General features: G+C 38.2%; 1 protein-coding gene across 1 annotated transcript in view; it reads right to left on the minus strand.

Annotated features, from left to right (window-relative positions):
* The window catches only part of ZFAT (zinc finger and AT-hook domain containing), a 76,962-nt gene extending 50,917 nt beyond the window's left edge, over window positions 1-26,045 (minus strand). Inside the window, exons 1-3 of the mRNA XM_014888803.2 lie at window positions 25,892-26,045; window positions 15,060-15,230; window positions 9,165-9,425 (exon numbers count right to left, since the gene is read on the minus strand). Coding sequence (XP_014744289.2) covers window positions 9,165-9,425; window positions 15,060-15,230; window positions 25,892-25,910 — 451 coding nt within the window. The 5' untranslated portion in view covers window positions 25,911-26,045. The remainder of the gene's footprint in view (window positions 1-9,164; window positions 9,426-15,059; window positions 15,231-25,891) is intronic.
* Window positions 26,046-27,276: the final 1,231 nt, after the last annotated feature.

Raw genomic sequence — 27,276 nt, forward strand, 5'->3', positions numbered from 1 at the left:
AATTTATGCTACTATAGAAAGAAAGACTTATCAAAACAAGATGTGCTGCATGATCCCTAAAGGAGAAGTTTTTCCCCTCTATTTAATAAAACTAGTATGATACTTATACAAACAAAGAAAATAAGAGAGAAAAGAATCAAAATTTAAAAAAACTCTCAGAAACGTGTGCTTCTAAATTCATTCACATTATTGCGGATCTCTGTGAAAATGCTACAAACTTCATTGAAGTTCTCATGATTTTGCAATTAACAAACAATTTTTCTCTTTTCCATATTTAATTGTTCTGACAATCTTAAGATTATTTATTTTAGTAATGGCTTCATTATCAATCTTATTTAATGGAAAATATTTTGACAATCTCTTTGGATTAGCCTTTTTCCCCTCCTTTTATTGTAAATCAACAGCCAGAAACATAATTCTCTTTTTAGTGTTGATTCAAGAATAATTAGGTTTCAAAACAGTTCTTAGGTTCAACCTAACTCCTGACATGTAACTCCTCATTTTGAAGGCCTGCACTTTCAAATCATTCCCTGCTGCTGTTCAGAATCTCTTCAACCTCCTAAATTGGATAAGCCTTCAACCTGTTAACTAGAAAGCCATACAACAATCGTACATAAAACACCCTTCTGAGATCAAAATGAATAGCCTGTAATCAGCTGATTTCTTTCTTAAAGCAAGTGAGGAATTCCTTTACTGAAATTCTAAAAAAATAAAAATAAAAAATAAAGGGAAAAAGAAACAAAACCAAAATGCCTTTATAGATAAATAATTAGCAGCATAGATAAAAAAATCAGAGAAGTCTTAAGTTTATACCAATAAAATTTCTTATATTAGATTAAGTGGTAGAAGATGCAGACAAGAAAAAAAAAGATGGCAAATTAAGGCATTAAGCAAATGTTCCAGAGGCAATGAACAAGGAAAGAAGAAACTAATTTAAGAAAATAATAAATAAACCCAGTGAATTTTACTTTTTTTTCCTCTCTCAATCTACAACAGATGATTCAATCTCCAGAGTAAGTAATTCCATGTATATACATAATATGCTGTAGCTGCTGTAATGAGATAGGGAAACAAAATACAAATAAAAAACAGTAAGAGAAAAGCTGTAGTGTGTCCAGACTTGTTTCTAACATGCAAACAGCAGGAGTGAAAAGATATACAACATGGAAGTGGCTGTTTTAATTCCAGTAATACTTTGTAAATACTCAGCTGAGATTGAAACAAAACTATTTCTGTGACCTGACTGTAATGGAACAAAGCTTTAAACTGTCCTGGCTGTTCCTTACAAAAATGAAAGACACGAGCAGAAGCTAAAGCAGCACGGGTAGGGCTGATCATGTAACCTGTATAAACCACAATTTCTTTACTAGACACAGAACCAGAAGGAAACAAGGTGTGAAGGAAGTTCAGCTTTCTGAGGCATCCTGAGACAGAAATCTGTACACTGACAACTGGCAGTGATTTAATACTAAACTGTAAGCCTGAAATTCATATTGAGAATCCCCAGAATGAGGAACAACCACAAAGCAAACTGAATTCAGACACAGCCAGCCATGATTCTGCTCAGCTTCCAGCTCCCCTGCCTGGAGAACCCCGAGCTTTTCAGCACCTACGAATGATTTCTTCAATTTCATTATAAAAATTTCCTGATCTATGCCTCTTCTCAACTAGGTTTTTCTCTTCTATGATTTTGGAAAATATTGCTGCTTTATAGGTACAAAGAGTTTCATAATGTCCCCATTTAACTCCTTAATATAGTTGTAAATTATTCATTTATACTAAAAGCACATAGTTCTAACACTGATATTTTTCTGCAATACTTGAAAGGAATATTTGAAGATAAAGAAAAATCCCCTTCAAACAGAACCTGCATGTGCAGTGGTTTCTTTTGGTGTGCTGAGCAGGGGTGGAAGGAAACAATCAGATTCTATCTTACAGGTCTTTTCCAGCCTTAGTGATTCTATGAAACAAATACAAATCCTCACATTTTCTTCATTAAATAGCCTCTGTTAATTTATTAGCAATAATAAAATGAATCATCACAAATTTCTCAGCAGGACAGGGCAACCAACACAAAGTCTTTTCATAAAGAATCAGAATACACAGAATCACAGAATAAACTGAGTTGGAAGGGATCCACAAGGATCATGGAGTCCAACTCCTGGTCCTGCACAGGACCATCCCCAAGAGCCACACCATGTGCCTGAGAATATAAACTGCTGTTTGAATTGCTTTCCTGAGGGTACTTCACATACTGGGTTAATTACTCTTCTTTTGTTCAGTGGGCAGTTAGCAAAACTGAAAAGCATTAGAAAAAAGCTTCAAAAGATTTTACATACCTATGGACAAAATATGCTTAAGCTAAAAGAAATCCAGAAATGTGTATTGGAATGAAAGCTCTGATGAGAACAGAATTTTCTCCACTTCACTAGGGATCATGTTATTCCTAGTAGTTATATGAATAGAATCCAAGCATCTTACTCCTAAACTCTCCTTTCTAACCATTGGCAAGATTCTAACCATTAATGAGTTTAATGAGGAAGTAAAGTGGCTGAACACAAATAACAAAACCATTTATTACCTTTCCAGGTTAATATGCAACTCTATTAACTTTTGAGTATTGGAATTATATTAAAAAAAGGAGAAGTACAGAAAAAGAGAACCACAGATTTGAGTTTGTTTGTGATCCATGTTAGCAAATAACTAAGACCACAGTAATAAGCCAACAAATGTTTCACATTGTTTTTCTTTCCTGACGTGCCTCTGTCAGGCAGATCACTTTGGCAGTTCTTTCAGTCCAACCAAGGGTCAAGGTGAAGAGATGTATTATAATAAATATTGCTGCCTGTTACCCTGCTTTCAAAACAGACCATAAATACTCTTTTCTAAAAGACTTAAAAACAACATACAGAATTGCAATATAAAAATATTTCTTTGTTAAAAGGGCGCTGTTTCATATGCATAGAATATCTGTGCATGTAGGCTAAGCACTTAAAATTATGGCCATACAAAAAATTTTCATACAAAACCCAAAGCTGGTAAGCACTTCAAGCAAAGAACTGAACTTCAACTGCCCATATATCTCAAATATCTCAACTTTCTCAATATGAGCTGAGAACACTCAGCCCCTAACAGAAGGACTGCATTCAGTATGAGCAAAGGTGTGAGGAAGCTACTGAGTGCTGTGCAATCTCGGTTAACAAAAAAAAAAAGCACAGACACAGATTGGTGAGAAACAGCAGGGAGAAAACTCCACGGATTTCCTGATCATAAATCTGCTACCAGTGCTGAGGATCAGTAAGAACATTCTCACCATCATGTGATACCTGACAAAAAGAAAAATAATCTCTCTACAGTGATCTAGTTCTAAACATTAAAATGTATTCACTAATTTGATGCCTATTGATGGCAGTAGCCCCATTCTACCGCTGTCTGAGATGAAGAAATATCTTCCAGAAATAATGTGTTGATAAGGAGCTGGGGTGCACACGTTACCAAAACTTTTTGCTACAAAGAGAACTATTTCATGGTCTGTGTGTAACTTGACATTCTTCAAACCAACACTCCTTATCATATTACCAAATGAACAAACACCTTAACTCTCAATGAGTTCCTGAACTCCCTCTACACCAAAAAAACCCAGAAGTGGAAGATGTGTTTTAGGAAAGGATTAAAAGAGAGACAAATGAAGTATGCTTTATGTTTTAATTAAAAAGAGCTTCAACTTTGACCACAGGGCTCAAACAGCCTTTCTATAGTATGTGGCCACGTCATCAGTATTTAGCTGCCTTCCTGGAAAAAATTCCTTTACTGTTAGAATCATGGATTAGAGTGTCAAATAAATGCTTTGTCCATCTCAACTCTAGGAGAGTTCTGCTGTAAAATAACTACCATGGGCTATAAAGGAACACCCTTGGATGATTTTAAAATTATTTGTGAGAAACTGGAGTATATGCCACTTGAATAGCTGAGTTTCTCCAGGCAGTAAGAGCCTTTGCTTGCTCCTCAACAGGTTTGTTTAGACAAACTGTCTCACTCTGCACCTCCCTTGCTAAGCAGTCGGCTCAGCACTTCGTCATCTGGTGCCTGGGTCCAACAGATGGACAAAGTGGCCTCCCCTCCCCAGCGTCAGGTGTTTCAGACAGGCTTGTGTTCATGCAGCAAACACAATGCTGAGCTGCTCCTAACACAATTAAGAAATGGTTGTGTCTGTTGATCAGCAAAGCTGCTGCCAGCTCTGAATTAATCAGGGCTTCCACAGTCCCATCGAACTGCATCGTTCACCTGTCCCATGGTTCTGCTGGAGTCATTAATTGGAGGGACTGCATGTACAGCATTTCACAGGCATAGCTACACAGCCTTAATTGACATGTTTTTAAACTACTCTTCATTCAAATCACTATTTTTTAACCTCTAAAACTTGATATTTCATAGCAGCAGGAGAAAAGCTTGGAAAAAAAGGAAGTGAACTGGCCATTTAAAATCAGCCAATTGTTTCTCCTGCAGAGAATGACATCCTACTTGCAGGAAGAATTAATTTAAATTAGAATCCAGCTGATGGCAACACCATTTTAAATTAAGGCCAAGAGTGGCATCTTTAATATAAATGTAGGCTCCCACTTCAGCAGGATTGAATGGTTCACTGCAGAGAAGGGACTTTAATCTGTCTTCCACCCAAATGCTATTTCCCAGCCATTAAATGCCCTCTGTTGTATCTTGCCAGCCAGATCCAAATCATTAGCCAGAATTGTTAACTTTGTTTAACCAAAAAGAAACAGACATAGGTGGACACACAGTTTGGCTTACAAAACAGCAACTTGCTTAGGCAAATAAGCTTTCTATGAAAAAATATATTTTTTAAGCATATGCATGGGGAAATTGGAAATATGGTGGACGTTTTTCAATCCTGTGCTGTATTGGCTTTGTGTGGCCATGTTTTGGTAGCGGGGCTGGGGGGAGCTACACTTTGGCTTCTCTGATGGAGATTTGGGTTTATTCCTCATTATCCTGCTCTGATTTGATTGGTGATAAATTAATTTCCCCAGGTTGCATCTGTTTTTCCTGTGATGGTAACTGGTGAGTGATCTCTCCCCACAAAACTTTTGTTATATTTTTTCTTTCCAGTCCAGCTGAGAAGCTGCTTTCTGGGCACCCTGGAGTCCAGGAAGGATCAACCCTTACCAAAAGTAATTTTTTTTCCTGTTTAAGTGAACAGGCCCACAAGATGAAGGCAATCATTATGCTTTAAAGGATCAAATTAGATGCACAGAGGATGTCAGTAACCAGTAGGGCCTGGTGGCTCTGGAAAGAGCAGGAGAATTATCAATGAGTCACTGACCTCAGAGATCAATGCACACCACTAACTGCAGAAGCAAGGAACAGCAGAGGCCCACTGCATTACCAGTTAGTCCTCTGAACAATACATGTGCAATTTCAATGAAGTTTCAACTCTAGTTTCAATAAGAGTTTTCTAGTGATTTATTTATTTTAGATGTCTGTTATGTTAGAGATTTCAACACTTTTCTTGTCGAACTATAAAAGCAAAACATTTTATTATTTGGAAATCTCTATGAATATTTAACCTCCAGCTCAAAACATGTATTAGGTTTCTCTGAATAGAGAATATCACACAGAGTAAGTGTGTATATATATATATATATATATATATATATATATATATACACACACACATATTTTCAGTATTTTCATGCTTAGCATATTTTAGCAATAGCCAAAATATTATTTTGGTCAAAATTATGAACACTGCATCTTATGAACTGCTATGAAGAAAGTTAATTCCATTGCAGCCAGACACAGTGCAAAGTGAAAACATCTGATTATTAACTAGATGTCTATAGACTGATAAGCTTTGCAAGAAATTAAAAACATGAGAAAGTTATATAAACTTTAAATCTATAGAAACATCTCAGAAGCATTAAAAGAACAGACGAAAGTAGTTTCAAGTTGGAAAAATACATGGATAAGAGGAAAAAAACCCCAGCCTGTACATACTAGGTAAAAAGTCAAAGACTAAGTAAGAAGAACCTGCAGCCAAAGCTCCTTGTGAATTTTAGACATCTATTTTGAAATGTCTCTGACATGCAGAAGATATTTCTGGAAGATTCAAGACCTTCAATAAAATCTTCCATCCAGCTCTAAGAAAACTGGCAACAGTGGATTCAAGAAAAAAAAAATTACTGATAAAATGATGGGTTCTGAATTAACTCTTAGAGTACAAGAAAGATCTGTTTGTATTTTAAAATACTTCCCTGAAAACAAGTTTAATAGTAAGCAGGAGTTAGAAAAATCAAGAATAATATAAAGGAAACATTAAGAAAAGAGCAGAACAGCAAAAAAACACCTCATGCCACAGTATGAACCAGGAGGGCTCTGAAGAAGGATCTGGACAGGCTGGATCAATGGACTGAGGCCAACTGTGTGAGGTTCAATGAGGCAAAGTGCCAGGTCCTGCCCTTGGGTCACAACTGCTCCATGCTGTGCTCCAGGCTGGTGGCAGAGGGGCTGGATAACTGCCTGGCAGAAAAGGACCTGGAGCTGTGATGAACAGTGGCTGAACATGAGGCAGCAAGTGTCCAGGTAGGCAAGAAAGCAAATGTAACCTTGGCTTGTACCAAAATGAATGAGGCCAGCAGATCTAGGGCAGGAACTGTCCCCCTGTACTCAGCACTGCTGAGGTCACACCTCAAATCCTGTGCTCAGTTTAGGGCTCTTCACTACAAGAAGGACACTGAGGGGCTGGGGTGGGTCCAGGGAAGGGCAATGGAACTGGGAAGGGTCGGGAGCACAAGTCTGATGAGGAGTAGCTGAGGGTGTTCAGCCTGGAGAAAAGGAGGCTCATGGGGGACCTTATCACTCTGCACAACTCCTGAAAGGAGGCTGGAGCCAGGTGGGAGTCAGCTCTTATTCCTCTTCTCCCAGGTAACAAGTGAGAGGATGAGAGGAAATGGCTTCCAGTTGTGCCAAAGGAGATTTAGATTGGATATTAGGAAAATCTCTTCAATGAAAAGGTGATCAACCACAAGAACAGGCTGTGCAAAGAAGTGGTGGACTCAACATCTCTGGAAGCATTCACAAGGTCTGTGGATGTGACACTTGGGGACATGGTATAGTGGTGAACATGGTCATGCTGAGTTAAGAGTTGGACTCTATGACCTTGGATGTCTTTTCCAAACTTAGTCACTCTGTGACTATACAAAAGGTTATGGGAAATATTATAGAGACTGTTACAGAGAACTCTAGGCAGAGAACATACTGCTCTTGCCCATTCCACAGAGTTCTGAGCTACTGACTGTATTCACACTCTCTTAGAGGAAAATAATAATGCACATGCTACTTTCATCTACATATTCAGAAACTGAAAAGTTGTCTCAAACCAGTTCATATGGTAAATCCAGAAGTGAAAAGTTTTCCTGTGATGGGACAGTAATCAGTAGACAGCTACTGAATTTCCCAGGTATATTCCAAGGAAGAATTATGTCTTCAGGATAAAACCAGCCCCAATACCTTCACAATTTGCAGTCAAAAGAGAAGGCTTCCAAAAATTGGGACCCCTTGTTTTGGTGACCCTAAGTAATTTGTTGCTTGACTGTTTGACTTTGCTTGACCGTTTTGCTTTTACCAGGGAATAAACAAAAAATGTTTCATCAGCTTAAAACTGAGGCTATTTTTTTTAAAAAGAAGGAAAAGGATGAGCAATTTAGTTTGGAAAATTTGCCAGTGTGTTTTGTAGAGAAACTAGTGAAGAGAAGATTTAGGAGCTCTAATGAGCTAACAGGTCAAGAACAGGTAATTTGAGTTTATACTTTGACCTGAGAGTTTATTTTAAAAGGACATTAGAAGAGGTGACATTTCTAAAATAATGCAAATATTAACACTGGACCTAGCACATACAAATAGCAGAGGGCATGGACACTTGAGATGTCAGAGGTGAGACAGCTGGAGTAACTCTCATTTTGTGTAGTTGAAAAATTGTACCACTGATGACAGTAAAATATAAACAGGTACTTTATCAAAGCAAGAGTTGCTCTGCTCTGACAACATATTCTAAACTTATTTTAATTAAGCTTTGCCACAGAAGTTAAACTCTACGTTTCAATGAAAGTAAAATAGTCATACTAGTTGTGTATAATCATGACAGACTGGAAAGAGTAACAGAAAACTGGAAAAAAAAAACAATGGCATATTTTGTCTACAAGCAGAATCCACAATATCATACTGAGCAACTGTAGCAAAAGCAAAACCTGAATTTTATCATCAACACAATTCACAGAAAGTTAAAGTAATTGAGACTAAGACATTGCTTTGTATGTATGCGACATTCACCTGAGGGAAAAGTTAAATAGGCAGGTAGAGGAGATGATTACTGTACTTCCCTTCAACTACACTATTCTGAACAAATATTCACTGTTGCTTTTTTCAAATGGATTGGGGTGCAATGCCCCAGGCCAATGAGTGTTTAAGAAATCATTTGGACAATGACCTCAGCACAGCTTTAACTGATGGTCAGCCCTGAACTGGTCAGGCAGTTGGCTGAGACGGTCACTGTAGGTTCCTTACAACTGAAAATAACTCCATTCTGCTCTGCTCTATACTAAAAATTTGAGAGGATGAATATATCTAAATCAATCTTAAAGCTAAATTTAAACACTAGACTCTCCTATGCCAAAGACTATCATTCACATAAAACTTTGTTTATGAGTTTGACATTATTTTTAATACAATAAAAAAAGCCATCCAGAACAGAAAACTCTATAAAAAGAACAGAATGCAGGTTTCCCCAGTCACAGGATAGAAACACCTGTACAGAACCATCCTTCCTCAGCTACATGTGATACTTACCTGCATGGCCTATAACCACTTCTCACTGAAAAACTACAATCCACTTTGTGAGAAATAGAACGGTTACAAATGCAAAACAAGTACTTCAGGGAGTTGTATGACAATCATTACTGTAATAAACATTTTCACCACTTTGAAAGAAGTTTAAATGCCTTGTCTAAGTTCAGTTTTGGCTTTTTGTGTTACAAGGAACAGACAACTCCACTCCATTTAAAGCCAGCACTGGAGATTCCAAGCCAGGCCTTGTGGTGGGAATACAGTGTCCCACAATCTGCTTCAGATATTTTTGCTGGATGTTTTCTTACCTCCATCTCCTTCTTCTTCTCCTTCATTTAGAACAATAATGCAGATGTGTTTAGTCAGCTGTCGTGTGTTGGAGAATTTCCGATTGCACTTCCTGCATTCCAGGCTGCCTGGTGAGACTTCAGACGGTTCTGGGCCTTCTTCTGTCCCTGCTGGAGTCTCTTTGCTTGGGACAGGGTTATTTTCTGCCACATCTTCATCCACACAAAACTTCTTAGTGGATCCTTTTGGTCTGCCCCTTTTCCTCTTTGCTACGAGAAGCTCTAGAAAAGAAAATTAAAGTTTAAAGTGAACTATAATTAAATTCCATAGCTAATTAGCTAATATCCCTCTGATCTTTGAAAAATAGGTGCCTTAAATGAAGTTTGAGGGGAGTTAGCCCAAAAGCTTAAAAAAAGGTTAGCATCACACAGACTTATTTCAAGCAGTGGTATTTGCTGGCATTTCTGGTAGCTGCAAAGCAATAACATTTGTGTTATTGAGATCAGCAGATGTCAAAGTGCCACAGTTTTACTTAATTACACTGCAAGCACTCTTCTGGACTCCACTGTAACTCATATCAGCACATGTATTCTACAAAAATGCTCTACTGTGTTTCAACACTACAAAAAGCCTTTTAATTTAAATAATTTTCAAACAAATTATCCAGGTATTGAGATGTAATCCGAGAAAAACAATGGATATTTAAGAACCAAAATCTCATTGTCCTTTTAATATAGTGAACATTTACTCCCTAATATTTTCTGTGGTTCTTGATTGTCACCACTTTCTAGCCAAAAGCTGGCACAAAAAAATGTTGGTAACAAACAAATTCCAGAAGCCATGTAAAAAAATGTTTCCTTAATTAAGATCAGAAGCAATCCACAATTCCTAAAAAATACAATATAATTTTACATTTCCATATTTCTGTAGGGGGAATACTGATGAAATCCATGACATGCACTGAACAGAAATGCATGACAATATAAATTCTATTTCCTGCTTAGGACTGCTCCCATCACTGCTGCAGAATTACAGATATTGATAGATTGAGATTAACAATGTAGAAGTCTGAAAAACCATGAAAAGAGAAAATATTAAAAAAAAACCTAAACCACAAAAATTTTTCAAGCACAGGTACCAAAAGACCTTATTGAATTGGTTGATTTAAAGGACATGGAAAAATAAATTACTTAAGAAATCTGAAAGAAAGATGATGCAGGAGAAGGTAGCATCGTATTATTCATAACCTATTCAGCATTTCCCTAAAACATACAGGTAAACAAAACTCCACATTCAGAGATCACAGCTTTAAGCTAACCATGTAATTACTATCAAATGAAAAAGAAAGGATTCTGTCTTCTTAGAGAATTGACTGAATACCTGTCTGCCTAAATAAATGTAATGAAACTGCCAAAAAACCTCACTATGAATAGAAAAAATGCAACTGTTTCCCATAACTTTTTGCAACCCTCCCCCGGTGTCCTGAATTTTCACGCTACTCTAGCAAAAGTAGTTTGGTCAACTATCAGCTAAAAAGAAAGGAGTGGTTTCAGTGCTCTCAAAACTTGTCTTTTCTACCATTCATGATATGTTGATATCCATCCGTCCAGCACAGCAATCAGTATTTGAGTTGAAGAAATTAAACAAAACAAACCCAGCAACAATTATCTTTACATAGACCCATCAAAAGACCACAGTTTTCTAACTGTCCAGCATGAAGAATAGAGATGTCAATGCTGGTCAGACTACTACAAAATATTTAAATCCAATGATAGGAAAAATGAATGCAACCACCATATTCTCTGTGTGTGATATTCTTTTCATTCCTTTACAATGCAATCATCAGATTACCCAACAAAAAGAAATTAAGAAAAATCAGGTCAAAGAGATGCTTCCTCCTGACTGTTTTAGTGCAGATTTAATGAAAAACAGAACAGCACTTTCACATTAAGACAGAAATGGAAGCAAAATCTTGCATTCAAGTGGAAATGTGAAAACTGCTCCTTTAGATGGCTGGTGACAGAACCTGTGCTATGGCATAAAAATTGCAGTTCTTATCACTGTGACTACTAATGGTGGGGCAAATAAACAAAGAATGTGCATATTTTAGAAATGTTTGTAAATATGTCTACCAATAGGAGAATTTACACAAGTTCTCTATCAGTTAAAAGATTTGGTGGCAAGAGGCAAGCAGTAACAAACACAGGAACAGGAGGGCTCATGTGAGCAACAGACATATCACTAGAACTGCTGAGCTTATCACAGTTATTTCTTTTCCTGGCTCCTTGGCTTCCTTTTTCCAGGACAGAACTTATCTCAAGCTACTTTGAGTTAATAGTGCCAGAATTAAATTTTAATGAGGTACATAACCACAAATTCCAGCTGTCTACCTACCCAGCTTGCCCCTAGTGAGCTCTTCACAGCGCAGTATACAAATTCCAGCTCAAACCACCTAAGATCAACAGCACACAGTAATTTAATAGCAGAACATTATCATTTATCTGCCAGTACATAACTAAGTTAATCAAATACAGCTTGTTAGAAAAAAATAATCTATTTAACTGCTAAAAATAAAGTAGTAAATTAAATATATAATAAACCCCCCTATCATTTATTTCAAGGATGCTTAGTCATAAACAGAAGTTTTGAACTGGTCATTAAAAAGATTTTGAATTAAAATCCTGTTCCCTCAAGAACAACTTAGTTGTTTCTGGAGATTTTGCACTCATTACAGACTGATTGAAACCAATCTTTATGCTGACTGCTATTGGATGAGCAATGGCAATATCCAGGGAAGACATTCTGTGCTGTGCTCTATAATTATGTACTCAAAGACATAAAAAGACACTTCAAAAAGAGAGTCATGCAATAAACTATGTGTCTATTTTTATACTGTTCCTTCATAGGAATTGTTCACCTAAGCTTCTCCAAATCAATCTATTTAATACAGAAAGTTTATCAGTCACAAAATGCTTGTGCAAATGTCACTTAACCCTCTTGACCATATTTTAACAGGTTGAGGCATTATGCAAAATGAATCCTTCCTCAAATGTCAATATAAAAAGTTTACGTTTCATCAGTTACAACAGCACACGGCCATATTCAGCATCTTCTGCACACAGCGGCACACAAATGCATGCACATAAATCTTATCCCCAGCCTTATTTTGTTACTGTTCTGTTTTTGTACCACCTCCTGTCCCTCAGGTGTGAATGCAGGCTCTGGCTGCACTCTGTGTGCAGGCAAGGATGAGGCTGATGCACACACTGTGCTTTTAAGTGACCTTAATGAGCTGCACTCCTTGGAGGAGATTATGACATTCAGACTGTAACTTTCTTCAAGGTTTCATAACTAACAGACACACATAACATAATCCAGACATAGCCCAAAACAAACAACAATCCATCAGGTAATAACAGTATGAGTAGATAAAGCCAGGGCCACTGATGCTGTTCCACAAATCCTCACCAATGTTACCAGGCAAAAAAAAAAGCCGAGTTTTGACAAGCACTGTGAAGGAAATGGAGATCATTGTGAAGAATTATAAAAAGCCTTAGGCTAAACTGGAGCATGAATGACTACAGTTACCAGGTAAATACCTGTAATTGCCCAAAACAAAGATGTCACATTCTACTGCTGGACAAAATGTGACTTGTGCATAGATGTATAACAGCAACATCTCCCTGGTACCCTTGGTCCCACTTGATAAAAATATTTTAACATCATCATGCCAAAATATTCAGGAAAAATCAACTCTAAATAGATCATGGCTTAATGATGGGAAAGTGGCATGACTAAACAAAATTCAGCAGGAGAGCATTGTAAATAAAATAACAGGAGAGTAATAAACATACATTACATGCCTAGCACTTTACTTGTCCCCAGTACTTAGAAAATCATTGATTTATTACTCAGGCAGAACAAAGAGCTCCATTAGCAACTTAGCATTCACTTTTCTATACCAATTGTGGGGTAGCTACAGTATTTACCAACACTTGGAAGAGAAATTACACTTTCAAAGGACAAAAAGATGTTCATCTATTTGTCACTAAGTACTCAAAGTTGCAATTTCTAAGACTGTCATTCACCAATTACTTCTTCTTTCAGTGACAATACTGAATTACTGCAAAGACTGGTTCACTGACAAATAATTGTATACTATAAACTTTCTAAGTTTTATCTGCTGCAGATTCCATAGGAGGAGGAAATAACTGACGCTTTGATAGAAGAACTCTTTTTTTTTTTCAATTGTAGAATACCATATTTTTTTAAAACAGAACACAGAAAATAATTCAATGGGACTTCAGAACCCTCTTTTGCAATCAATCTGTCTGATGGGCAAGGAGGAATTAATTTTAAAGCTAAAGAACACCTAGAGTATTACTAGAAAACTATGGAAAAGTAATTTACCTTGACATTCTTACTGACAGCAGATGGCAAAGAGTTGGGCTACATAACCTGAAAAAGGTGGCACCATATAAGCACATCAGATGAATAAAAGTATTCACCAAGAATAATGAGAAAGGTAAATTATGAATATATAACTTAAGAATGTTATATTTTACATAAGACTTGCAGAGTTGTTTTCTAGAAGTCAATTATGTCTAATTTCTGCTGCTTCAGATCATAATGGTAATTACAAACTATCCTCATAAATGTACAATGCATGCTGAACACATACAATACAGAAAGTGCAGATACTCCTGACAAAGATGTCAAGGAAAGTTTACAGAAGAGCCTTTTTACTAAAATGAATATGTAACAAGGTGCTCAGAAATATATTTAGTGAAAGGATAACAGGAAACAAAGATTTAAGAAAGGAAAATGCATTCTGCATGCCAGAGGAATTAACTCTGTGCTGTGAAAATAAAATTAGAATGACATTTTGAAAACTGATTTGAAATTTATTCATCATCTTCTGATACATTGGTAATTTTGGGCATTGTGTGAAATAATATTCTGGTGAGATTTTTCCTCACCAGCCACTTGAGGAGACAGCAGCTCTAGTGAATACTGCATGACCATTATTAGACTTATCTTCTTACATTGATGAAATTAATTTAACTACTGAATTACTGCTGGTAAATAAATGAAGAAACATCACATACATATGTTAACACCAAAATAATTCTTACTTATATGATATTAGAAGGAAGTTGATGCATAAGCACGTAGTTTTTAAAATCCAGAAATTATAATGACCGAAAAGTCCGAGTATTTGTGTTAAATAAGAGGTTTGCCAACAATATAAATTTATTAGTCAGTAAGGGCATAAAAATAGATAAGAAGTCTGAATTATTTTGAACCCATTGCTAATAATTCCAAAGGATGGCAATTATGATCAGTTAAAAATGGAACGGAATGAATGGAACTTTTTTCCATTGCACAGTAAAATTTTTATGCGTAATTAATTCAACCTCTGATTGCTTTATTTACCAGCATCACTATCAAAACACAGTTATAAATTAGCTATAAATTATTAATTGTGCCACTTCCTTTTTGGAATAGAACTATTAACATTACCTGAATGACAACCAACAAGTTAGACAACTCAAAAAGGACACCTAAGCCTCAAGACACACTCTCATCCATGGTGACCTTTTCACTGCTGCTAGACAATCTTCCTACTGCTACTAGAGCTCAGATTAAAACTGTAGGAAGCAAACTTAGCTGTACTTGACATTGAAAATTAATGAACCAATGTCATCATTCCCTAAGACACACTGAGTTTATCCATATCTGCCATGTGATCTATTCTATGCTGAATGAAATTTGAGCTGGCAGTTGTACAGGGCTTATTATAAAAACAAACTATGGAAACCATTTATACACAATGCAGAGTCATCACACCACAGGTTTTATTAAAAAAAATATGTGATGCTGAAAATGACATTCCTTTCAATTTCTGAATGTACCTTCTCCATCTTTGCTTGTATTTGTGGGTACTGTAAGAGGCTGGAGAGGAATAATGATGTCATCCACACTGGTCCCTTCTTCTGTGTGTTTCTCGGAGACATGGGACAACAGCTCGGACTTACTTGGTGAAAATAAGTTACAAAGCTTACACATGAAGATGGCATTGATCCCTGAAAAAAACAAGTTTAAGAACAAGGAATTAGTGTTTTCAAATATAAGTTATTTATGTTACCATGAGTTACGGAGATTTTAGTTCAGTCAACATAGTAACTAGAATTTACTTACGACACACAACAGGCAGCAGCGAGGTGAAATGACAAATGTTGTATCACTAAATGAACACATTCATAATACATTCCCAAATGAATTAACTAAAGGAATGGATAAACGCCTAGCTAGATCCTCACAGGGCAAAAAACTTCTGGCTGAAATCTTAGAAATGTTTTAACACAACACAAAAGGAAGAAGAACAAATTAAGACCTTTTTCCCCTTCCAGCCTCAAACATCATTATAATTTTATATATTTTCAAACACATGGTACAATTATATATAAGATGTGACATCCTTATTGAGTTCTCTGAAAAGTTTCTGCTTTAAGAAAAACAAAAAAACAAACCCCAAAACAAACCAAAAACCTTCAAAGCAGCAGGAGCAAACGACGACACAACTTTTTAGGCAAAGCTTTATGCTTCTTTTTAATTCACAGGTACTTTAAGAGTGATATGAAAGCAAAGCCTCAAGAAAGTAAATAACAATAAAGAAGTATTAATATAATCCCAGACAAAAAAAAAAGCTCAAAAATTTTGGCCAGAGAAATTCAGAGGACTTTGTTTTCTAACACTGCAGTCTTTTGGTTTAATGGTTGATTTTTGAAGATTCCCTGCTCCCTTCAGGGTCCAATGAAACCAAAAAAACAACCAGGAACCAATTTTAACAGCACACTTGTTCTCTACCTACATGTATAAAGTTCTGGCCCAGAGACTGGTTTCAATTGCTACTCTCCCTCTACCTCCCTATGAAAAATTAGGGACATAAACCCACTGAAACCAAACTGGAACAAGCAGCACTTCTGAGGTTCACGTCAAACCAGAGATCACTGGGTAAGTACAGAAATAAAGTGATAGTTTGTGAACTTAGAGATTAATCTGGAGGTAAGAGAACAGGGAAGCTGTATTTTAGGAGCTATTTTTAAAACAAACCTAAGCACTCCCCTATTGAACATTATTCCACTTCCTTCACAACACACCACTTATATAGTTCACCCCAAAAAAATCTTTATTTTTTAAGGTGTCCTGAAAGTTAAGAACAGCAGAGGTATCTCTTTTACAGGCATTTGCACTTGAAAGGTAACAAAAGCAGAGCTCAAAACTAACAGGCAGGCTATGTCTTCATCTCTTTCAAAACATTTCTAAAAAACAACTCCAATGCTGCTCCTATTGTTCAAAATATCCTCTTATTACACACAAGCAGCTGTGTAAGTGTATGGTACAATCAAAGAGCTCTTAGGAGCTCGGGTTCCTTCTCAGGCATTCTGCTGTCTTGAGCACACAGATATTTCTGTTTTGATTGCAGTATGTTGAAATGTTCCTTTGAACTAGTTCTGCTCTAGTTAGCATTATTCTTTTTCTTTTTTTTTTAAGGGCATGAAGCCTGTTATTGACCCAGCAAACAACAACTCTTCTTTTTAAATGTAAATGCAAAATAAAACCTATGAACATTTACCTAAACATTTTACAAATTGAAATTCCACGATTTAGCTAACATTTCTGTTTTGAGGTTTTATTTGTCACTATTTCTGCTTCCTGACCTGCTGGCTATTTTCCCTAGAAGTTCAGGCTCAGTGTTTTGTCTCTTGCCTCCTCCCTGAACAAATGCAATCAGTACTCACACATCGCTTTATCTCTCACTCCTCCCAGCGAGGACCTGGGGAGGGGCAGGAGAGCAAGAATGCCCAGAGGCCTCTGTGGGTGTTTAAAATGTTTCACTACCAAGGCCACCCAAATCCAGATGTGAACAGCCCAGCTGGCAGAGCACAGTGAGTGCCAGTGAAGGTGCAGGGAGCACCAGGAGAACACACAGAAGATGCACGAGCTTTACTCAGAGGTGGGATGGAAACCAAACAGAGTAAAGAACTTATTTTGGGAAGAATGACTGGAAAAGGAGGTCAGAGAGCAGAGGGTAAACTCTGCTGATCACCAGACTAAACAAGTATGGAATAAGCAAACAATAATTGATTACACACTTGCTAATTAGGCAGTGCAGCAATAAAGCAATGAATTATAGTCAATTAAGTGTAAAAATCAAATAAGGAGTAAGTTAATTAACTATGCAAGGAATCAATGACTAATTAGTGAATAATTAATTATGTAGGAAATCAACGGCGCAATTAATTAGGACGCAATTAAATATGCAGAGAAAGAAAGGAACAGTAATCAAGTATGCAGGTACACAAACATCAGGAAATTCAGCCAAAACCAATCTGGGACATTCTGTTCACTAAACATGTTTTGTGGCAATTCATTATCTTTAGTTTACCCCTATAAACTGTGCTAAATATACACTGAAATAAATAATACCAATAATTTTCTCCTTAATTGACTGTGTGTAAAATTGAGTTATAATGTAAGTTAAGTCTTTTTTTCTAATTCTTCCAAAACCCTCAGCATATTGCTTAATTAGTAGGGGCTTTTTTCTTTACACTAAGCATATTAGCAAAGGAAGTTTTAAAAATGGATTACTAAAATAAAAGAGCAAGCTGCAGACTAGGAAGCAGATTCTCTGATTCCCAATCCCTTTCACAAAGCATAAACCAGTATCTGTCCATTTTGCTTTACAGCTGGAGTGGGGAAGAGGGAAGGGGCAAGAAAGAAGCGTTTATCTTGGAAAGACAACTGAAATTAACAGTACGTAAGGGAATCAAGGAATATATTATTGGCATATGTACTTTTAAACATTGTGTGGCGAAACACAGTGCAGAATCAATTTTAATTAACCAAAAACTTTTATTTTGCATAAAACAAAGGCTCAGCATTGGTTATCATTTTACTTTTAATAACTACTTTTACAAGACACCCAGAGCAGGGACACAAATCTGTATTTATATACCCTAAATCATTCTAATGGATCCAAAACTTTTCACTTTTCCTTTCAAAGAAGCAAGAGTTAATAACTTCTGTAAATGCCTTTTGAATGCAGCTGTTAAAAGGAATTAGAATTCCACAATTAAATACAAAAATAAAAAGTCACTGGGTAGTTGTTAGCCTGTGGAAAAAGTTGATGGGATCAATCATTATACATCTGGTCAACCTTCCTAAAATACACAGCAACGAAGTTCAGAACATAAATAATTACTTCTTTCTTTCTAAACTTACTACAGAGCTGAAACAAACTTTGCTGCCTCATCACCATCAAATTCTTAACACGAACTTTCTGCAATTAAAAATCTTATTCCTCAGACTAGGACTTGGTCTTGTTGGGCTTTTTGGTTGGTTTTTTTTTTTTTTCTTCTTTCTGCTGTTTCTGTATACATGGCAAGTACAATAAAAAGTGGGCACAACTATTCCAATCAAAAATTATTTGTTTTGTAAAAGAACTTTTCACACACAAATGTTGAGCATATAAGATATTGAAGTGTCTAAAAATAATAAACAAGACTTTTTCTGTTTTGGTAGAAGCAATGAAATATGAGGTAGCAGTTAATATGAAAGCAGCATGTAAAATGCCAATAACTTTTATTTAAGACAAGCAACATTATTTCTTAGTAATAAAACAGTTTCAACTGAACATAAAAGAATGGGTAAATACAGTAGAAGAAATTATGATATCATGTACTACTGTCAAATACTTAAAAAATACTTTACTTATCAGATCTTACTACTCCTCTGAGCATATTAGAGGCTTTTCATTTTCAAAGCCATTTCAGACTTCCAAAATTTTCACAAACATGTTACAGTGTATCTCTAATTTTTATTGCTTCACCTCTAAGACACTTGCTGGTTTCATGATTTTTTTGCAGGGTGGTTTTTTTGGTTTTTTTTTTGCTGCTGTTGTTGTTTTACTTAAAATCTACTTTCTATAGACCACGTAACATTTTAATCATTATTTTAAAAAGATGCTGCTCTAAACTAATTTTATTTCTCTTCATTTCTTAAAGAAAATAAATAAATCAATACTGATTGCTGGTTATTTTCTCTATTTTGATTCATCAAGAAATTAATATCCAGTATTACAGCACAGCTCCAAATCAAACGCATTATCCTTGGTAAGTGTTAACAGAAAAAAAAAGTATATAAAGTCTATAAAACAAACTATTTGCTACCCTTAGAACAACAGCACCACAAGAACTCTGTGCTCAAAACTAATAAATTAACTGTACTAGAAGAAGCAGCTGGATAATCAAAAGCTATTTTAGGGCTTCCTTCATCTGAATTTGGGCAATTCCAAACAGTAAGCAACAGTTTCTTAATTCAGCAGCACAAAATGACTGCTGAGACAAAACCAGCCATGCAGAAAGCATTCAATCAAAAAAAATGTGCCCCTGACCATGACTGTTCTTGCTCTTAGCTGCTAACTAAAATCAGGGCAATTTAATTATCATTAGTTAAGTGCCACAAACTTTATTTTAACATTAAGGAACACTGCTTCAGCAACATCGGTACTGGATGTATTCCTGCAAACATTTAAAAGATGATGATAAAATCAGTATCATTTAGTGTGGTATTATGGAACACAGTCATACACATTCACTATTTTTCCCAGCCAGGCTGTAAGTGAAGTTTACTCAATGACCTACATCTGTAGAGGCTCTCAGATATTGCATACAAGACTAAATTACACTAAAGTTTGTGAATGTTTATGATTAAGAAATAATATATTTTAAAATCTCTACCTTTCCTGTGAGGGTGGTGAGGCACAGGTTGCCCAGAGAAGCTGTGGATGCCCCATCCCTGGAAGTGTTCAGTCATTCTGGATGAGACCCTGAGCAATCTGGGATTGGGGAAGGTGTCCCTGCCCACTGCAGGGCAGTGGAATTGAGTGATGTTTAAGATCCCTTCCAACCCAAACCATTCTGTGATTCTATGATCTATACAATACAAATATACTAGGACTGAAAAACAAAAGCACACTAGTTAAGGTGCCTTGGGATATGAATTCAAGATGGTGCCATTGTGAGCAGAACTAAGCTGGCAGCTCTGTATATAACTAAGAGAAAATTACAAGTTGAGAAATAAAAATGGAGGAGCATCAGGCTTTGCCTAAGCAAAAATTAAAGGAAGAATAAAATGGTTTTAAATTAAGACTAAAGGGTAGCTAACAAGTGCAAAAGACCACAAAGAGGAAGGCGATTCACCTTGCAGCAGTAAAAATCAGAGACTACTTTCAAATGAAGGACGACATAGAAATTAGTACTTTTTTACAGGAAAGAACAAAACAATTTCTTAGGCTTGTTTTTGTAGTTGTTTTTTAAAAAATTAATCTAACTACTTCTACAGTAATGCAAGAAGCCTAATAAAATGGCAGAGTTGGAATGCCTGGCTGTGATCAAGGATTACTGACATTCATGCACTCAAACAAGTGTCTGATACCCACTGTTGTATTGCCAGTGGTTTACTACCACTACCAAAATATTGAGGACAAAGTAGGATGCATTATTTTTTAAAAATAAAACCTTTTAGAAGCAGCTTAGGGTCAAATCTGATTAACAGGCTATTTTAACAAGTAACAAAATCCCTGAGGAATTTAAATACAGTGCACAGCAAAGTACAGTGCAAGGACTACACACTGGCAACAGCCTGACCACAGGGGTACCAATGACTGTGGCACATTGTAGGGGATAAAAGTGGTTACAAAGACAGAAACAATATATTCTAGACTTTAATTAGCCTTATGCAGAGTGGTTAAATGTCAGGTCAGGACAGGATGCAAAGATTAAATGTTTGGACACCATTAATGACAGTTTCACCCAGCAAGCAGACAGGGAAACCATATGAGGAGAAACAGTTCTTGAGTTTATCAGAAGTAAAACACAGGACACTTTTCAAATTGACATTAATTGAGAGATACTCTGCAACCATGATTAAAGTACTACTCAAAAGACCTCTTAAAAGAGGGATAAAGAACCAAATGTTTGCGTTTTGCTTCAACAATGCTAACTACATAAAGATAAAAAGCAACTTTAACAAAACAAACCACAAAAAGGACCAAAAAAGTTCCAAGACAAGTTAAATGCTTGAAAGCAGCATGAAGGCTATGTAAAAGCATCATATTTTATGCTAATCATCAAATAAGGTTTTAGAAACAGGAGGGAAAAATCCAGCACAGATAAACAGCAGTGAAATGAACTTTCAGTAAAATAAAACATCTTCATAGAAGTTTCGTAAAATGAGGAAAGCAAAAGAAGATTTAAATTGTGTCAAATTGAATGTAAAAACAGAGTGACCCAAGTAATTAAGGGTAATTTTATCAACTTTAAAAATAAAAAGCAGAATGCAGCAACATTTTAAAAACATCTCAACAGCAACAGGCCTGCTCAAAAGCCTGTGCAATGAAGAGTAATCTGCATAGAAAAAAGACCCTTCAAAGAAGGTGAGCCCATAGCAAAATAAGTTTTTCAATTTGCTGTAATTTTATAATTGCTTGGAGACTTTTTCTGAGAAAGATGTCTCAGTTATAGCAAACATTTTAAAGACTGTCTCTAAACAAGGTTAGGAATTGCGCTCCTCAGAAACGAAACCTTAGAGCTAAAACAGACAGACCTGTAAAAGACCTATAATACAAAGACCTATTAAAAAAGCAAAAAGATCCATAACGGGCTTACATCTTTGGATATTGTTCCTCTACTGAAATAATAATAATCATAACTCTTATAAATAACTATGTAGTTGTTGGCTTTCATTATTATGTATTGGCTTTTGCAAAATTATTATTAGTCATAACGATTTTGATATAATAGTTTGTTATCACTTTTAACTGCTTTAATATAGCATAATTTGTCAGCTTTTGTGGCCAATGCCCAGCCCTGTGTAGCATATCTATTAGTGTGAAAAATATATAATATAGTTTAAGCTTTCAAAAAATACTAAAATATAGACTATGTGTTGTGCATTGTAATGTTAACCTTTGCAGAAGTAGCTAATGCCTTTATTTTTGTAACTGACAATGGTGAGAATAACTCCGACAATTTTGTGAAATGGCTAATGTTGATTTAATGTACTTGTGGATTATCTTATCTGTATGATAACATTGAAAAGAACCAGGTAAATAAACACTGAAAGAAAGAATGCAAGGAGGAATTAACCACTGACCCTTTGGCTATCAAGAACTGTCAAACCACAGAACAAGGGGCCTTGTGAGGAAATAAAATATATCAATTTCATCTGAAGTATAACACAAACTCCAGAAGACGAGTCAAAGGTCAAATCAAACAAAAGAATTTCTGGAACATGTAAACTCAAAGGAATGTTTCAATATGTATAATCGTCATGAATATGCATTTGACCATTCTAATGAGAAAGTATATAAGAAAATTGTTTTAAGTTCACTGGCGTGCCTCTGGCAGTTGCAAAGCACCCAGTGCTGTTTGCTATCCTTTTTACCCCTTATTAAACTTTTAAAAATTTTAAAGGGTGAGCATTGTTTCTCACAATAATCATCATCCTTAAAAGGTACAGAATTAATGAAAATCAACAACACAGCACAGTTCCATATGTGAGCAGTTAAATAACTTGGTTTTGATTTGTTTTTGGTTTTGTTTTTCTTTTTTTGCCTGGAAGGATGTAACTGAAGACTGCAGAGAAGGCAAAGTGGAAAACCAAGAACTACCAAACCAGGTGTCATGAAGGACACGACTCCTCTGAAACTACTGCCTGTCTTGCTGCTGATCTCTCCCTGCTGCTGCAACTCCAAGATGGGTACACATCCACTTGGTGTTCAGAATTCTTAGAAGCTGACCAGGAAGCACCAAGTCGACAGAGACTGGTTGGGGCTCAGCAAAGCTCATAAGAAGGTCTAAGTCCATGCTCTGGACCAGTATCACTGCGTGCTTGCCCTGTCCTTACACTTCTCTATTTAAACACCCATTGTGTGATGTTAGGCACATGAAATGTCAGGAGTGAAACAAAATTAGGATCCAAATCAATCAATACTTTCTGACATTTTATTTCGCACGTCACAGTAAGAACACTGCATGACATAGACTTTAACATAGCTCAGTTGTTCCAGCATCCCAACAGCATCCTCCCCACGTGTGGGGTGCCAGAGGTGGGCACAGCACTGCAGGGGAGTCTCAGCAGGGCAGAGCAGAGGGGTAGAATCCCTTCCTTCACCTGCTTTGGACGCAGCCCAGGACACCTTTGGTTTCTGGGCTGCCAGAGCACATTGCTGGGTCATGTCCAGCTTCCCATCCACCATCACCCCAAGTCCTCGTCAGGGCTGCTCCAGTCTATTCCCTGCCCAGTCTGTGTTTGTGCTTGGAATTGCCCCAGCCCAGGTGCAGGACCTGAAACTTGGCCGTGCTGAGCGCCCCAAGTTTCACCCAGGCCCAGCTCTGGCGCCCTCACCTAAACTAAACACATTGTATTTAACCAGTCTGATACTGTATTTGTGAAAAGAAACTTCGAAATTACTGGAGTTGAACTGATGATGGCAAATAAAAGCACATGTATTTTTCTGTTTTACACACACCATCTTAACAAATGCTCCTGGAAAAAAGTTAAATAAAGTTCTTTAAAAGAAGACAGTTGTCTCCACACATTTATGTTGGTTAAAATATATAAAATTAATGAGTTGGATATATCATGGATTTAATAAGACATTCAAATAACTAGGAAATTATTTTCAGTTTAGAATAATCGCTTTATCAAACATAGAAACAAGATAGCTTTTCCATCATAAAGGAAAAAGAAAGCCACAGTAGATATGTTTATAGCAAGACATTTTTATTTTCATGTTCTAAGATCTCCCTCGTGTGGCTAAACACAACACTGCTTAAGGTTCCACTGAAATAAACTCATGCACAATATCAAAATGTGTAAGGTGCACTACCAGGCACCAAAACCCCTCAGAACCCCTCACAGCAGAAGAATAAACTACGTGAACAGCCACCAACTTCAGGATGCACTGTATGAAACACCCTGAATCTGATTTTTCGAAGCAGCCATAATGGAAATGCATCAGCAGCAACAATATCAAAAATACTGAACACTCACAACAGTTGTGGGTTCAAGCACACTCAGAACTTTTTATTAAGACAAATCTGCTTGAATAAATATGACTTTATTACTAACACTAATAGTAAGAGAATTCTTTCTCACTGAAAGTTGGATCCCAGAATATAAAGCAGTCCTGGAATATTTTAACAAGTCTATAAGTAACACAGCACCTGTTAACTATTCTGCTACTCAGTTATTCTCCTGACAGTGCAATTCTCCTTGGCATAAAAATCCTGTTTCACAGAGTAGGGGTTCGAAGGGACCTCTGGAGATCATCTAGTCCAACCCTCCAGCCAAAGCTGGATCACCTAGAGCAGGTGACACAGGAATGCATCCAGGTAGGTTTTGAACAAAAAAGAGACTCCACTGGGCAGCCTGTTCCAGTGCCACCCTCAACATAAAGAGGTTTTTCCTCATTTTGCAGATGAACTTTCTGGGTTTTAGAGTATGGCTATTACCCCTTGGTGGTGGTTCAAGTTGTAAACTATCCATCAATACTTCTAAGGACAGCTACAAATAACTCAGGATTCTAAGAAGTCAACTTTTTAAGTTTTTTAGGATTTTAAGAAGTCAACTCGGGGAATGACAACCAGAAGCCAAATTTGAGTATACAGGGTAATTAACAGGCATTAAATTATTGCAACATCACTCCACAAACTTGTCCTGCAACAGTACATAGGGATTGTGAAAGGCAGGAGGCACATACACAGCACTCCTGAGGCTGCCAGCTCTGTGTAACTTTACTCACTGCTCGAATGAAAGCCAGGCCAATACAAGGCACACCAAGGCCTGAGATGACAGTGCAGTGGAAACATCTTTAATACATTTTAAACATCTGCCTTCTGCAGCTGAACTGTGGGGACCTTGAGCTGTTACCACTTTTTAGAGCGGCTGCCAGAGGAGCTCAGGAGTGTTTCAAACCCAGGTGAGCACAGAATCATGGAATCAGAGGATGGAAAGGGGCAGGAACAGACCTCAAAGATCATCCAGTCCCAACCTCCCTGGCACGGCCAGGACACATCCCACTAGACCAGGTTGCTCAAGGCTTTATCCCGCCTGGCTTAGAACATTGCCAGGCTTGGGGTAGCCACAACTTTCCTTGTCAACCTGTTCCAGTGTCTCACCACCCTCACAGAAAAGAACTTCTTAATATCTAGACTAAAATTCACCTCTTTCAGTTCGTACCCATTACTCCCTGTCCTATCACTATATTCCTGACGAAGAGTCCCTCTCCGGCTTCCCCGCAGGCCCCCTTCCCATCCTGGCAGGTTGCTATGGGGTCTCCACGCTCCAATTCCACACCAGCAGCAGCTCCAGCTGCTCGTTCCCAGCTGTTCCCGACTCGCTGCTAAGCGGCAGCCTCGGGACGGGCAGCCGGGGCACTGCAGGACTCCCAGTCTCAGGCTGCCCGAGTCCTCTGGCACCTCCAGGAGCCCCCCCGGCCCCGGAGCCCCTCAGCTCGCCGGGCAGCTCGGGGTGTTGGGCGCTGGGACGGCCGCCACTGCGGGAACTACTTGTCGTGCGGAAGGAGCGTCACGTACTCTGCCGGAACTACTTCCCTCCGCCCGCCGCGCGGGGATCCGTGCGCGCTCCCCCGCCCGCCCGGCCCGGCCCCGCTCACCTGCAGCCGCCGGCTCCATCGCTGCGGGGGCTCAGCGGGACAGCGCGCCGGGGACTGAGCGCGGCCCGCTTGGAAAACAGAGTGAGAGAAAAGAAAAAAAAAAAAAAAAAACCAACACCGAAAATAGGGTCCCCGTGCGGCGCCTTATGGCGAATCTGCCGCGGCCGACACGGCAGTGGTGGCTCGGATCGGCTCCGCGGGGCGGAGCGGCGCCTGCGCAGTGGCGGCCGCGCGGGGCCGCGTCCCCTGAGGCGCCGCCCGCGGGCTGAGGGAGCGGCGGGAGGAGGATCGGGGACGGGGGGACAGCGTGGCGGGAGACACCCGGCGCAGCCTCTCCAACCTGCATAGCCGCGACACCCAGGACACTCACTATACCCAGGACACCCGCGACACCCCGCCGTCCTCCCCAGGACCCGGGAGGCCGGGGCTGCACAGCTCAGGCTGACAGAGCCTCGGGATTTTAGTTCACCGCTTGTGGGTAAAACGTGTTGCAAAGAGCCTGGTACTTTAGCACATACGAGATAGTCATAGAATGAACTGGGTGGAAGGGACCTTAAAGACCATCTCGTTCCAACCCCTTTGCCATGGGCAGGGAGACTTTCCACTAAACCAGGTTTTTCTGTGCCCCATCCCTCCTGGCCTTGAGCACTTCCAGGAGTGGGACATCCACAGCTTCCCTGTGAATCTTGAGTCTAACTGACTCAAGAATCTGCAGTCTTGCCACCTTCACAGTAAAGGATTTCTTCCTAATGTAAACCTACCCTCTGAGGTAAGAGCTGAGATCATGGAGACCCAGGGTGTGTCCTCCGTGTCAGCACAGGTAACTCTGGCAGGACTGTCTGAACAAACGTCCTTTGTGCTTACGGGCATGAAAAGGTAAGTGTGAGGAAGCAGGGTCATTTGTGTGTAAAAGTCACCTCTCCTCACTGGTGATACAACTTCTACCAGCTTTACACAGAGCTTTGCTCCATCAGTCCCTACAGGTGCAGGAAGGATTGGTGAGGGCTAGGCTGGGCCTTAGCTCCCTGCAGACAGACTAGGCAGCTGTACTTTGCCAGTGTTCATCCCATCAATGCTCCTCTTACTCAGAATGACTTAGATAAGACAACTCTTACGAAAACATATTCTTCAGAATTTATATCAGAGACCCAAGTAGAAGGCAGAAGGGAAAGACCAGACCTTTCTAGAGGCTGTGGTTGTTCTGCAAAACTTTTTGTCTCCTCTGGAGATGGAAATAACAGCAATATAGCAGAGTCATCACTGGGTGTTCTGACCTCATGAGAAGCAACATCGGGAGCCTGTCTGTAGCCTGCTGCCTTGACCTGCCCTCTTTACCTTCTGGACTCCTTGTGCCCATTTCTGCCCCTCTCCCACCCACTGCACAA

The sequence above is a fragment of the Sturnus vulgaris genome, chromosome 1 (genome assembly GCF_052056855.1).
Source record: "Sturnus vulgaris isolate bStuVul1 chromosome 1, bStuVul1.hap1, whole genome shotgun sequence".
NCBI classification, from domain to species: domain Eukaryota; kingdom Metazoa; phylum Chordata; class Aves; order Passeriformes; family Sturnidae; genus Sturnus; species Sturnus vulgaris.